Genomic DNA, 14,448 nt, shown 5'->3' with positions numbered 1-14,448 from the left:
GGCTGAAATCCCAAGTAAGTTTCCTAGGAATTAAGGAAAAAATAATTGTAACAAAAAAGGAAAGTGGGTAGTGTGGGGGAAATAAAAGGGGTGAGAACCACCCAAAGAATAAGGATGGTTCACTCTCCCCACCACTACCACCCAGCAAATATTTCTTGCTACCCATTTGCTCCTCCAGATTTCAGTCAGAATATACTAAGTATCCTATATCATTACATCCTTGCACCCCTAATAATGTTCTTTGTCACCTCTTTTCTCCCCCAAACTAGTTTTTCTGGAGTCACCCCTGATTACACAATTTACTTCAGTATGGGGGTGGTGGGGTAGCATCAAAGACCCTGATCCTAAAATACACCCCACTAGTTATAATGAAATTTCAAGATTAGTGTGGGCATTATTTATTTTGTATATTTCTTAGAAGTATTTATATCTCAGCTTTCTAGTTGAAAAAATTGAACCAATTCAGAATCTAGTGACTCTGGATTCCTGTATGAATACCTTCTTAAGAAATTTATACAGTGGCAAAGTTGGGTAGTTTGTTTGTTTGTTTATTACATTTATATCCCGCCATTTTTCCTCTTTAAGAAACCCAAGACGGTGTACATAATCCTTCTGCTCTCCATTTTATCCTCACAACAACAACCCTGTGAGGTAGGTTGGGCTGAGAGTCTGTGACTGGCCCAAAATCACCCAGTGAGCTTCCATGGCCAAGTGGGGACTAGAACCCGGATCTCCCAGCTCCCAGTCCAACACTCTTGTCACTATGCCACACTAGCATGGAAATGAAAGCCTCCAAAGCAAGCAATTGAACAGCAGTGGACTGATACAATTTTAGAGACTATAGAACCTTACTCAGTAAGTGTAGTAAGGCATCCTAATTTTAAAAAGGATAGTATGGCATCATAGTTTCCATTTATTTCCTATGTGGAAGCCCTTCAAACTACTGATCAAATGCCAATCAAATACAGATGCTTATTTTTTTCTGACTAAACACACAGGCTCTCTCTCTATATAATTTAAACATCAGACTTTAGATAGTGAGCTTCTCCTTACGCTGTTTTTTATTCTAGGTGACCCACAGATATATCCATTATATACTAATAATTATAATTAGTGAATTTATTTCTTTAGTGATCTTGTTTTATTGTTATGTATGTCCCTTTTTGTTGTCACTGGGCAATATTGTATTCGACACTAGTGCTAATGTAAATTATGATGCACTAGCATAAGTGACCTCTAGCACAATGCCAAAAGCATTTGCTGGCTTGACCGGTGTTCTGGGGAAACCCATTGCACCAGAAAACACTATTGGCATTGTGATAGAGCAGGGGTAGGCAATCTGTGCCCTCCAGATGTTTTGGACTACAACTCTCATAATCCCTAGCCAGCATGGCCAATGGTCAGGGATTGTGGGAATTTGAGGCCAAAACATCTGGAGGGCACCAGGTTGCTCACCCTAGAGGGTGCTTACTCTAAAGCAACATAATATATGTTAGCCACAGTGTCGCCTAGGACACTGTCTTCTACTTTTATTAGAAGTAGATAATACTTCTAATAAAGTATTACCTACTTTATTTCAAAATTAAATTCCATGGGAAAAAAATCCTTTTAGTAAATAATTGGACAATGTGGGTAATTTGAACACATTAGTTGGGTGCTAATTAGCCAGTATTGGCTAACACTGGCCAGTATCATTAGGATAGCAAACAGTGTCAAATATAAAGCCAGCGATGAATAGGATTGTTACCATTCTAAGCTAATGACTATATTAATCTCCACAGGTGCACCACGAACAAAAGTTAAAATACAGACTATGGGAGAGTTCGCATGTTGCGTGAAGCCACCCTGAAGATAAGCCACACTGGGTTGCTTTTACACTGGATAACCCACATTACTCCCGACAAAAGATCGGGCACGCTGTGGCTTGCCATGGGTTGTTTCTTCCTCAGTCCTCCCACTTGCTTTCAACATATATCCCAGGCGCCTTTGCAGCAGAACTCCTCATTTCCTCATTCCCTACATCAGCACCCTTTCTTCAATTGGTCCTCTGGGGTTGCTGGCTCATGAGGGAAATTCCACCCCCCGCTTCCTGCACAAAAAGGAAATAATTTTCTGAGCCCTTATGAATGCTGTAACATAAAGTTCACAAACTTAAAAAAGAAATTTGGGGTCAGATGCAAATGTGGTGGAATGCAAGACTGCCTATCCACATTTTAGCCTAGCATACCAATATCCTCCTCTTGTCAATGTCTTTATCAATTTCATCCTCCACTTTGGTGCTTGCCTTGCTAATGAATACTTTAAAAAAAAAAAGCTGCTTCACATACTACCGAAGTAATTACACCTGCCCCCAAAGTTCCTGCAGCCATTCAGCTGCTTTCAGCTCCCTTCTCTCTTTTGTGCTTGTTGCTTCCCTCTACTGGTTTCCGTTGTTAGCTGTCAGATATACATATGGGTTACAGAGCAGTGACAGGGATTGGTAAAGATACGCAAATTTCAAAACAGAGCACGGAGGGGGATTGGTAACGATATGCAAATTTCAAGGCAGAGTGGGGAGTGAGGGGGATCAATAATGATGTGCAAATTTCAAGGCAGAGCAGGGAGTGAGGGGGATCGGAAATGATTGCCCTGCACTAGCTGCAGCATACTCTGAGTGAAGAGGCTAACCAAAGAGCAAAGTAACGAAGCAGGCAAATGCTCAAGCACACAGGTTTCAGTCCAATGGGGTTCAGACTAAGATAGAAGTGGTCAAGATAGCTGGCAGCAGTTCAAGCACAGGCAAGCAGTCAGGTACATGGGGTCAGGCTAAGGCAAGAGTGGTGAGGATAGCAGGCAGAGGTCAAAACAGCGTTAGGCAATCAGATACATTACACAGTCCAGAGGCAGAGTCAAGAAGGAGTCCAAGGTAGCACTGCCCACAAATGGCCTCTCAAAATTCTCCAGCCTATTTGTAGGCAAATAAATTGGGGGCGGGGGGACAATTTCATAACATTTCTTCTAGGGGATATTTTTGCTTTCTTGAGATTTACTGTACACACGGTACACACAGATTTCTTTGCTTTCTTGAGATGTACTGTACACACACACACGCATGCACACACACTTTAGAAGCGATCCTTACATTCATAAGTATCATGTGGTAGTGCTTTCCTTCAACTGTATCACTAAAGGCTGCAGGAGGTGGTTGCCAGTTTGAAAGTTCTCTCACATCCCAGACTCCTTGACTGTAGAAATGTAGGGCATTTTTTGCTGGGACTGGGGAGCATTCAAATATGTGGTCCCTCACTTGCAATCTGAAATTATGTAGTCCAGGAAAGGCTGTGATATTTCAGAACATGCAAGTTGATCCTATTTAGAAACGTATGTCCACCAAATCTGATCATCAAGTGGAGTGCATAAACATTGCTTTCCCAAAAATTAAGTTCACTGATTCAAATGGCTGCAGTTCCAGGTAGCCATGTCAGATTTTAAGCCAATGTAGATGGATTTAGGACTCTTCAACTTTTGAAAGCCCCTTTAGAACCTAACAGTGTTCCACAATCCCAGGTAGCCTCAGCTAAAATGATTTAGAAATGATAATTTCTATCACTTAAATCTTCTGATGCTGAAAGTTTGACCTTTGCCTGTTGTGGAAAAAATAGAAATCAATACCACCATAAGGAATGGATAAGGCAGTGGCAGGCAATTAGATTTCATGAACATTGAAAAGGTCAGGATAGAAGTTGGTGATCAGAACATGGTTGCCTTCCTGGGCATATTAGACCACTGGTAACTACTAAAACTATGTTTCTTCATCTTTTTGAACTTAATAACCCAGGATTACTGCATAAAGACCTTCTTAAGCAATTGTATGCAACAGCAAAGTCAAGTGTATTGCACATAACTAGAAGTATCCTAAGCAACCTTCTAAACAGCAGTAGACTAATAAAACTTGGGAGACCATGATTATGTACAAACTTGCTCAGCAAATGCAGTAAGCAAAGAATCCTAATTTGAAATAGAAGATATTATGGCACCATGGTTTCTATTTATTTCCTGTGAAGAAGCCCTTCATGCTTCTGATCAAATGCCAGTGAAGTACACATGCCTATATTTTTTCTGATTATGAAGACACACAGATAGATATAGATAAAAAATAATAATTTACATATGCAATCTTTCATTAGATAGTGAGCTTCTCCTTAGGCTGTTGTACTCTAATTGTTCCACAAGTGTATCTATGATATATTAAGGATTATAATCAGTGAATTTCTTTATTTCTTTAGTTACCTTGTGTTGTTATGTGTGTTCTTTTGTATTGACTCTATTTTTAACTTTATTTCAAGATAACAGGGAGTTAGCACTTCTTAAAGTAACCCTACAAATGCTTGTTTCTAGATGAGGACAGGTTAGTGGAGCTCCCTCCTGTGAGCTCTGCTGACCTGCCCCATTCTGGAAATGAGCTTTTCCGTTTGTTTCTGCTTGCTTTTAGAACTGCTAGCACCTTGTTGCACATTAGGTAGGTCCTGCTGGCACGCAGGGAGCATAGGATACTGCCCAGTTTCAGCAAGGAACAATATTACTTTTCTGATAAACCTCTTTTATAGTTTGCCATACTAGCAAAACCATAAAAAATTAATCTGACAACTGATTAAATTTTCTAAATATTCAAAGCGATCCATTTTCAACAAGTTCCAAAATTAAAGTCTGACCTTTCTGCCTTTTACATAAAAGACTCAATACATATCCAATTTATTTCTAATGTGCTGCACTATATTTAATTTGGGTTATTTCAATTTAATATGTTAATGGTCATTTGAAGTGTGAAAATAGCGTGCAAAGAAATTGCTGTCCTCAGCAATTCAAATGCAGAAATATTAAATAGCTCCTCCATCATTTTAGAAACTAATAACATGATTTGAAAATTGAAAGTTTAACTTAACACTGTAGCATATAATTGTTGCATTTCTTTTGAGATGCCAAAATATATTTCTATTTGAATATTTTACTCACTGTAGTATTCCCACAGAAGCCAAGAGCAGACTTGTGCAATGGTATGGATAATTTATGTAGTTACAAGTTACAGTGCCTGCAAGCAGATCCAGAGTTTCAGCATTCTAAACTTGGAGATGTTTGGAATGATGGTCCAACTTCTTTCTCCATAGTCATTGCACTTAGTTTAACATGACAGAGAGATGAAGTATCTGAGCAAGAAATTACCTGATACGTTTAAGAGACAAGAAAATATCTTTCATGTTTGTAAGGAGAGTAAGGACATTTTCCAAATTCAAAAACACTTCATTTAACCAGAAGAGTGGCAATCACAGTTGCACAATTTTTCATGATACATAAAAGCATAAAGATTAAAAAAAGGGATTTAAATGTGCTTAACTTGGGCTGGGTGGTGCCTTATATGATTTACAATGCCGCTACACAGCCCAATCCAAATGTTCAAGGGCAGCATCTAGGACTGAGTCAAGATTCCCCCCACTTCACCACCTCATTTGCAGGCAGAAAATTTGGTTAATATATTTTGAAAGGTTAAGAAAGGGCTGCTGGCGGGGAGCAGCAGTGGTGTCAATCCTTTTCTTATTTTTTAAACTTATGTTATACATGTGACAATGTGGAGCTCCTCTCCAGTGAACACCAGGGGGCAGCCACCATTCCCCTCCTCCCATGCCCATGTAATGCCATTCCGGGGTAGGGATGGAAGAATCAGCGAGGTTTGAGCTCATCTGAATTCCACCTTGTAACCCAGTCCACCTTTTTCCTGTTCTCAAGCTTCCCCCTGCCCCCCCCCCACCATTTGAACAGGGAAAAGTACACATTTGGGTACAAAAGTACACATACCCAACTGCATAGTTCCCCCCATTGACTAAAGCGTAAAAGTGCACATTTTAAAACTGTGTTTCATGAATGAGCACTGCAAGCTCAATTATGTGTGGACTTTGCCTGCAAGTTCTGGTCTTAAAAGAATGGAAACAAAATTCTTGTACATTCCTATTTCAGGGCATTCTGAGGGAAATGGCAGCCACCAGCTGGCAGCCACTAAAAGGAGCTCTGCCATTACTGCTACAAGAAAAGATCCCTCCAAACTGACACTTTCAACCCAACTTGTCTTGAGTCCCTAATTCCCCTTCCTCTCTCCAACGTTGATCCAAAAAGATTAATTGGAGAACGTTGGTGTCCACCTCAGTACATATCATAGCTCTTTTACATTACAAATTTTATCTGTTTACTTACTTACTTAAGGAAAAAATACACCACTTTTCATTTTTTACAAAAAAAACCCTAAAGCAGTTCACAAAATAAAATCACAATAAAATACCATAAAACTAATGAATAGAGCAGTAAAACAGTAATAAAACAATAAAATATTGCATTAAAATAACCATGGGTCACGAGCACTGCTAGTGAAGAAATCGCCTGGACAAACAGATACTTTTTAGTTACTAGCAGAAGCACTCCACACTAGGAGCCCACCTGATATCAATTAAGAGACCATTCCACATGGTGGGCACCACAGTGGAGAAGGCCCTCCTTTATACCATGGCCAAACAAACTTCTGTAGGCTTCAGTATGGTCAGCAAGTGCTTCCCCTCAAAATGTAGAGACTGGGGTGGCCTATACAGGAGAAGGCAGTCTTTCAGATATGAAAAAGTTTTCAGTATCTATGGTATGGGGTAACTTTTTCCTGCTTCCATTGCATGAGGTAATTTTAAAGAAAAAGTGTAACACTCTCCACTATCATGAATAGATTACAGACTACACATAAGTAGCACAGCAACAAGGCCCGACATGCCTATATTTGGGACAAGATAATAAACAATGCCTGACTGGCTGTTGTTGTTGTTCAGTCGTTAAGTCGTGTCCGACCCTTCGTGACCCCATGGACCATAGCACGCCAGGCCTTCCTGTCCTCCACTCTCTCCCGGAGTGTGCTCAAGTTCATTACAAGGGTATACCACTATCTATTTATTTATTTATTTAAAAGGCAGCTTGCAAAACAATTTAATATCATATAAAACCATCATCAATAAACTAACAAATAAGACAAAAACTAAAATAGTCATCATCATAGGCTATGTAGCAGATAAAACAAACAACATTTAGGTGATATTAAAAGTTAACAAGAACAGGACAGACTGTGCCAGGCTTTTAGAGGCTAGTTAACAAAGCACCAGGAAACTCTGGGGAGGAAATTCCACATCTGTGGAGCTATCACAGAAAAGTCTCTTCCTCTGATGGCCACCAAATGAAAATGTGATGGCTGAGGCACTCAGAGAGGTGGCTGTTCAGGTACCCTGGTCCCAGTTTGTACTTTACAGCTTGGTTACTCTTCACAAACTTTCATAATATGCAACATTACATATATAATGTTTCCTACTGTTTAGGATGCTTGACTATATTCCTGAATCATGTATATTTGGGTCAAAGGCCTGGTTCTCAAAACAGCAGATGAGATGAGAAATCTGTGTCTGGACTATAACACTATCAAACATGACTGAATGTTACTCCATAGGAAAAGAAATTCCTTGCACAGAGGAAATGATTGGTTAGGGGCAAAGTATTTAGATTACAGTGAAGTGCTGTAGCTTAGCCTTCTCTCTAACATGCTAGTTTTCTGTGTTGTGTTTAAAGTGGGAGTGCATTCAATTATGTGAACCCCACCTACATATGAAGTAAACATTCCAGACCCAAGTTTACCTCCTCCTCTGCTGTTCTTGAGGACTAGGCCTAAGGAACAACCACCTCCATTATACTTGCATGCAACATTAGTATCAAATCCATTGAGTTGGTGATGTCAAAGGACTGGTCTTCCATGTGTACAGGCCATGTGTAAACTCACCCTATTGCCTCCATGAGATAAATCTATGTAGTGCAGGTTCAGAACACAGGAAACGGCCTTACCCAAGTCAGACCACTGGTCCATCAGCTCAATGTTGTCAACAGTGACGTGCAGCAGCTCTCCAGGGTCACAGGCAGAAGATGGAGATGCCAGGGATTGAATCTGGGACCTTCTGCATGCAAACATGTCCTCTACCACTGAGCAATGGTCTCTCCCAACAACCTAGAAGTCTTGATCATAACAGCCCAGAAGACTGCATCTATAGCACATGGCTGCACATGTGCTGTCCCTCCGGTGGACCTCCAACAACCTGTGCTTACGTAACCGCTGCAGCTGGTCTCAGATTTCTGGATTTGGTCAATGCCTGAATTGCAGGGAGTGGGCAGGGAGGGCTGAGTGCCCTTATTTTTTGTGATAACCTCCTTAGCTGCTGATTTTAGATAACTATTGGGAAAAGTCAAGGAGTGAGGCTTGCAGGTTTCATTACGGGCCCCCCTACCTTTTCTCCCATCATTCAGACATTCTCTGCCCCCTCCCCCACACACACCGATGTAAGAGATTTACAGGCATTCCCACATGCTGATTCATGGTTACCCTGCTTCTCTACATGGATTGCATTTATTAATGCAAAATTAATGAGAATAGTATACTGTTACTTTGTATAAATGAAATTTGTGCAATGATAGAATTTAAAGTTTAACCGTTTGTTCACTTCAGCAGTGATCTGAACTACAGTGGGTAAAGCATATTTACAATGGTGCACATATTTTTCAAATTACAATAAACTGTGGGGGTATTTACATCCCTACCTCCCCTCTATGTACAGTGAGATCAGACATGGCCTCAGGATTAGGCCCTTTTACCCCCATCCCCTCAAAAGACATGAATGCCCAAAGCAGGAAACCCCAAGTAACTTGAAGGTGGAATCTTTACTAACCATGCGTACTGGGAACTAGTGGGTTCAGTATCCCAAACTGGAAGATAACCTGCACTCATATAACCACAGATTTCCCAGTTTGTGCCTTCACGTCTATGTATGGTTGTAGAGGAAGGAGTGGGGAAGGAGTACAGTGGAAGCATCTGAGACAAGGCCCTGTCCTGATCTCACCACATATGGAGCTACAGAGGAAAGAAGAAGTATAATCTGAACAGCCCCTATATGCTCTGTGATCATAGTGCAGTGAATGTTTAGTAAGCTTGACTTAAAACCTTGTAGTAGCAATAAGAAAACAAAGAGCATACATCCAGCAAAACATAAACAAAGGATTGAGGGACCTCAACATTAACAGTTTATAATATTACTTATTTCTAGGAAAAGCTTCCATTTTCCTCTTCTTACTATGGGGTTCTAAAAATAATAAAACCAATTTCCTTTACAGGCAGCTTCTAAGGATCTGTAAGGATATTTAAAGCCCCTTCCCCCAATGAGTGGTGTAATAATGTTAATAATTTATGACAAATAATGGATAATATGATGCATCAGTCTCTCTGCCTAAAGAATGCTTGCAGGTTTTCTGGGTGTGCATTGCTTAGGACTGTGCTTTCAAACTCTATGCCTATTATCTCTCCCCCCAGTCTCTCTCACTCTCAATCCTCCCCCTGCCTCAGCAATTTTAGGAAACCAGGGCCTATAACAACTGGTGTTAGTAAGATATCTACTTCAGACAGTCAAGTTGTTATAATTCCTGGGCTAAAGGGTGTAAGGCAGCAAACATACACAAATTACGTTTTGAAATTGATGAAGGTTTCTTCTAAGAAATGTATTTTGGAGCAGGAGATATCCAGCACTGAATAACACTTGCTACCATTTGCACTCATCATCCTGTGGAATTGAGAAAGCAGCCCAGGGTTAAAAGATAGCTGAGGGTCAGAGGTCAATAGTAGGTGTTATACAATTTAGGGCTTTTCTGTAAATGAGTCAGGATTGTGCAGCATGCATAACTTTCAGTTCATGCACCAGTTTTTGCATTTTCATCTTTTTGTATCTAAAACTGCTCACTGCAAAGGGAAAAATGTAGAACATCTTACCTGTTGTTGACCTGATTGTTGAGGTGATATTGGAAGATGCCATTGCAGGGATACATTCATCATCTTGAGAGTAACCTGCTTGAATGGCACGTAAGTAACTGTGGCTTCTGGTTCGGAAACAACCTGGCAGGTCGAGGGCATCCATTGCCTGAGCTTCAACTTCACTAAACACTGATTCACAAACAGATTCAAATTGCCCATTGACCTCTGCTTCACTCATCTAGATAAACAACAACATTGCATTTGGTTTTGTTTGTTTGTTTGCTTGCTTTCTCAGAAACGGACGCTACTGCAACACTTCAAAAACAGGCACTATCTAACATTAACACAGTATCCCCACTTGCTTCCAACCCCTCTTGACAATTCTATCATGTAGCAAAATACATCAAAGTAACTGAACTGTGCACATTAGCTTTGCTATTATCTGTGTTCCAATGTTAGTTTGGGAGAAAATTTTAAGAGACAGATTTTTAGTTTGACAATATTAAGTAAATAGTAAAAATAGGAACAGACACAGAATCCCCTAAACATTAATTAGCAAGATCTGTGCATTAGAATAAGTGGATAGTTGAGGCTAGTCCTGACCTATTTTTCTCCCTCCCACCCCCATATTTTTCTTTTCTCCAGGAAGCACTTCCAACAGGAATACAGCTAAAAAAAAGTAACATAGTTTTCCTCACACCCTAACAGATTAAAAGAATAAGCAGCTTTTGGAATGGGACATATCATTGGAAAGGGACATATCAATTAAGCTAATTGCCCTGGTTCAGATGTAATGGGAAACCACAGTTTCCTGTTATCAGAACACAGCAGTGAACCATGTGCTCATGTGCTCCCCAGTCCCCTTCCTTCTTTCATTGCAAGTGAGGGGAGGAAGTTCAGAGCCACACTTTACTGTTATGTCCAAAAACAGGACACTGGTTTGTTCAAACTATAGTTAGTTAACAAACCAAAATCTGAAACCAATTTGATCCAGGTTTGTTATAACTAATTATGGTTATACAAAACCAGTTTCCCATATCCAGATGTAATAACAAACTGTGGTTTGTTCCAAACTGCACGCTGAAGCTTTAAACTTTCTCCCCTCATGCACAAAAGAGGAGGAGAGCATGTGCATCCTCATAACGGGAAACCAAGGTCTCCCGTATATCTGACCTGGCCAATGTCTATTCCAGCTTTCAAGTAGTTATGTCGTGTAACCATCAAAAGTTGCTTATTCAGTACAGTGGGGGTTATATGGGACCAGAACTCAAGGGAGTGCATCTAAGGAGCAAAATTGGATTTCAAAGTAGGGAACTGCCTTCTAGCACCATAGTTTGAGGCAGCTATACTGTTGCTGCTGTTCTACCCTATGTATTCAAAATTGCTCACCCTTGAGAGTTCTGCTTGTGTTGCACTGTATTACCAGAAGAGCAGGATATTGTCACAACACTAGATGTGAGGTGCAAAGAGGGGGGCTGCAAGAAGAAAGAAATTGTGTGTTGTAGCCCCAGAGTAGCAGACTAGAGGAAATGGCCCAACCCCTCAAAACCATGTTGGGATTCCCCATGTACATTGTTACAATTTGCTTTCTCATTGGCTTATATCTTCTTTTGCTGCCATATTGTATGGGTGTCTAAGCTGCTTCAGAGGCTCCGATTGGCTGTGAAGCAGGGTGAAAATATCAGTGATAAAGAGAAATAAATTAAACAGCAGCATGCCAGGGATAATAGGGTCAGCAGGGTATTTATTTTTTCAGAGAGAAAAAGCAGCGCTACCAAATCTCTTGGTGCTAAGCACTAGAAATCCCTTTGCTTTAGAAGCTGGGAACTATATGAAGGTTACAGCAAGACCATTACCTGTCACATATTTTTCAAAATAAATATGGACAGAAAGTGCTGGTATCTAAAGTATTGTTATCAAGTAAAACTAATTATGTCAGTACTCAGTATACAATACACTTCTTGGTTTGCAAGCACCTGGTTTGATGGAAAGTGCCTACATCTCTAAAGCTTTCCTCAGGCTTTGTGGTAGCCTAATTTCTCTGTGCCATCCAGGTGTTAAAAGCACAGCTGCCCCTGTCAGATCAGGGGTTCTGCATGTATTACTAATTTGGTTAGTTTACACAATACATTTTTGTTCATACAAACGGTTCCAACTTCCCTCAGGCACACACTAACGCGAATGAATCTAATGTGTGACTACAATTCCACAGCAATTGCTATGGCTGTTATGGCACTTTCCCAAGCAACTGTAATGATCAGAATTTCTGTAGACTGTGTTTCATGGGATTTCCTACAGACGGTAACCCAGTGACAGACATTTCATTTGCTCACATCAGTGTGTGCCCATGGCCAATTGTGACTGCTTGTGTATAGCCTCCCCCTTGCAATGGTACTGTGTGAACTGGGCCAATGTAAAAGGAAAATAAATCCAGCTGAATAAACATGGATTTTTAGATTTCAGTGAAGAACCTCTGTCTGCACTGAAGGGCTTATCTATCATTTTCCATGAATACAACCTCATTATTAAATTAGTCGGAGAATAATTATTTCTGATCCTTGTAATTATTATTTCATTTCTAATAAAAATAAATAAACTAATGTAATATGGGAAGACAAATATTCTTATTCTCAACGGCCTTATACTAACAATATTAAGAAAGAAAGATGGGATAATAAAGTTATAAGTATGATGAAGATTTTATTTGCTAATTGCTAATTGTAAACCCAATTTGCTGGCAGAAAGAATGACAGGGGGTTGGGGGGGGAACAAAAATTGTATATACACTCCCTTCTGTAGCACATGTTTAGAGAGGCATGAAGAATGCATATGCCATGTGTTATTTTCGGGTGGAGGGGATATATCTGATGTGCATCTGTCAAACCTGCACTGCCCTCAGCTTGCATTGTCCTCTGCTCTTCTGCATGGAGGAGGGGTACGAGACATATTTAGTATCAACCAGAAGCAATGGACATAGCATTTTCTTACCCTACGTCATTCCTGTTCCTAGGATGAACAGTGCCTTCTGATCCTATTTTTAGTACTATGAGACAAAGTGAGGAGGTGGAACATTTATCTGCAGATGTATCTGGCCAGAACCAGACATTATTAAAGATATATAGGAGTCCATGTCACCATTACCTCTTCCTCCTCCTCCTCCCTCCTGTAACGTTTAGCAATACAAGATGTGTGATGTGATGTTATAGGACTCAAATGCTCTCTTGCCCCCTCCACTTCATTGGCTGCCACATGCAGCACAAGACTCTAGAAACAGGGCAGGGAAACTTGGAGTATGATAATGTTGTATTTGGTGTTTTGTTTTTACTTGATGTTTAATTTTACTTGATGTTTACTATGTAGAGAAAGGCAGAGGAAGAGATGAAGGGTTGCTGTTTTGGGGGTTAGCCTCACATCCTCTGTAACTTCTAATTCTGGCCAGAGATAAACTCCAGAAGGTCATGCATAGCAAGAAGCCTGTTGCACAAATACACCACTGGAGTTTGACTGGAGTCTCTATGTCATCAGTGAACCTCAGTTTTGCCCTTTTTGTCTTGTTGTATAGAGGGGAGTTCAGGGCTGGTGATGGGCCTCATTAGGCTCCCCTCCTTTCTTTTCCTATTTTGGTTTTACTATTTGCTAGGGTTGAGACAATGAGTACATTTCATTGTTCTTTTCCTAACTCTGACTCTTTGATATGACAGTGGTACAGTACTAATGGGTGATCAGATCCCCTTAGAACTCAATTGTAACAAGTAGAAGATCTGATTATATTGGAAGGCTCATTGAATGAAATAGCTTAAGAACTCCTTGTTCCAATTTAGCTGACTTTTCAACATTACTCACCCTAGAATATAAGAGAGATTCAAATATTCAGAAACCAGAATGATTAAAACTTGATACTCAGTAGCTTGGTACTCCACAGGTTCACCCTACACAACACAGTTTTTTTTAAAGCAATGTAAGAAAATACAGTTCAGCTAGCAGCTACCTCCTCCTATCTCACACCCTCAAAAGATGGGGTGTAAGATGTGTGCATGCTAATTACTCCCAATTACAATACTATTTTACAACTTACACTCAGTGCAACACAGACACTGATTTTATGATGTACTTATTCAATGGGCCATTCCAACACAACCAGTGTTTGCCATCAAGTGTATACTTGTCATGGACTGGCCAATCGAAAGCCCCTGGTAAATAATCCAGTGTTTATAAACCACTGTTTGCCATTTTCATACATTTTATTCTTTTAGATGTACAGGTAAAACATGGCCCTTAAAAACTGTAGTGTGTAAATGGGCCCCAGATTCTTCTTCTTTTAGTTGCAATACATAATTAACTTGCACATAAGCAAAGCTCCAAGCTTAGGCAAATAACAATAGCCTCAGTTCAGTATTTTTCTTTAGGGGATTTCAAATACCTGAAGTCCTTAATGCTCTACTTGGTTGACTTGGAACTGTTCAAATTCTCTGGTATTAATATCCCTCTTCAGGCATTCTTCCTACCATGTTCAATGAATAGGAGTGCTCCAGCTCCTTCCTCCTCTGTCATCGCATCTGTCACCCTGTATGTGTGGAGGGAGGCAGTCTGGAGAGCCTCCTGTATCCGTG

At 40.2% G+C, this 14,448-nt stretch overlaps 1 protein-coding gene across 1 annotated transcript in view; it reads right to left on the bottom strand.

The window, feature by feature from the left end:
• The window catches only part of DLGAP2 (DLG associated protein 2), a 511,080-nt gene that overhangs the window by 78,274 nt on the left and 418,358 nt on the right, over positions 1 to 14,448 (bottom strand). Inside the window, exon 7 of the mRNA XM_084826764.1 lies at positions 9,857 to 10,076. Coding sequence (XP_084682890.1) covers positions 9,857 to 10,076 — 220 coding nt within the window. The remainder of the gene's footprint in view (positions 1 to 9,856; positions 10,077 to 14,448) is intronic.

Source organism: Heloderma suspectum, chromosome 1 (assembly GCF_057233095.1).
Source record: "Heloderma suspectum isolate Gila_16-S chromosome 1, 16-S_ref, whole genome shotgun sequence".
Taxonomy (NCBI): domain Eukaryota; kingdom Metazoa; phylum Chordata; class Lepidosauria; order Squamata; family Helodermatidae; genus Heloderma; species Heloderma suspectum.
This window is presented reverse-complemented; position numbering and strand designations above follow the sequence as displayed.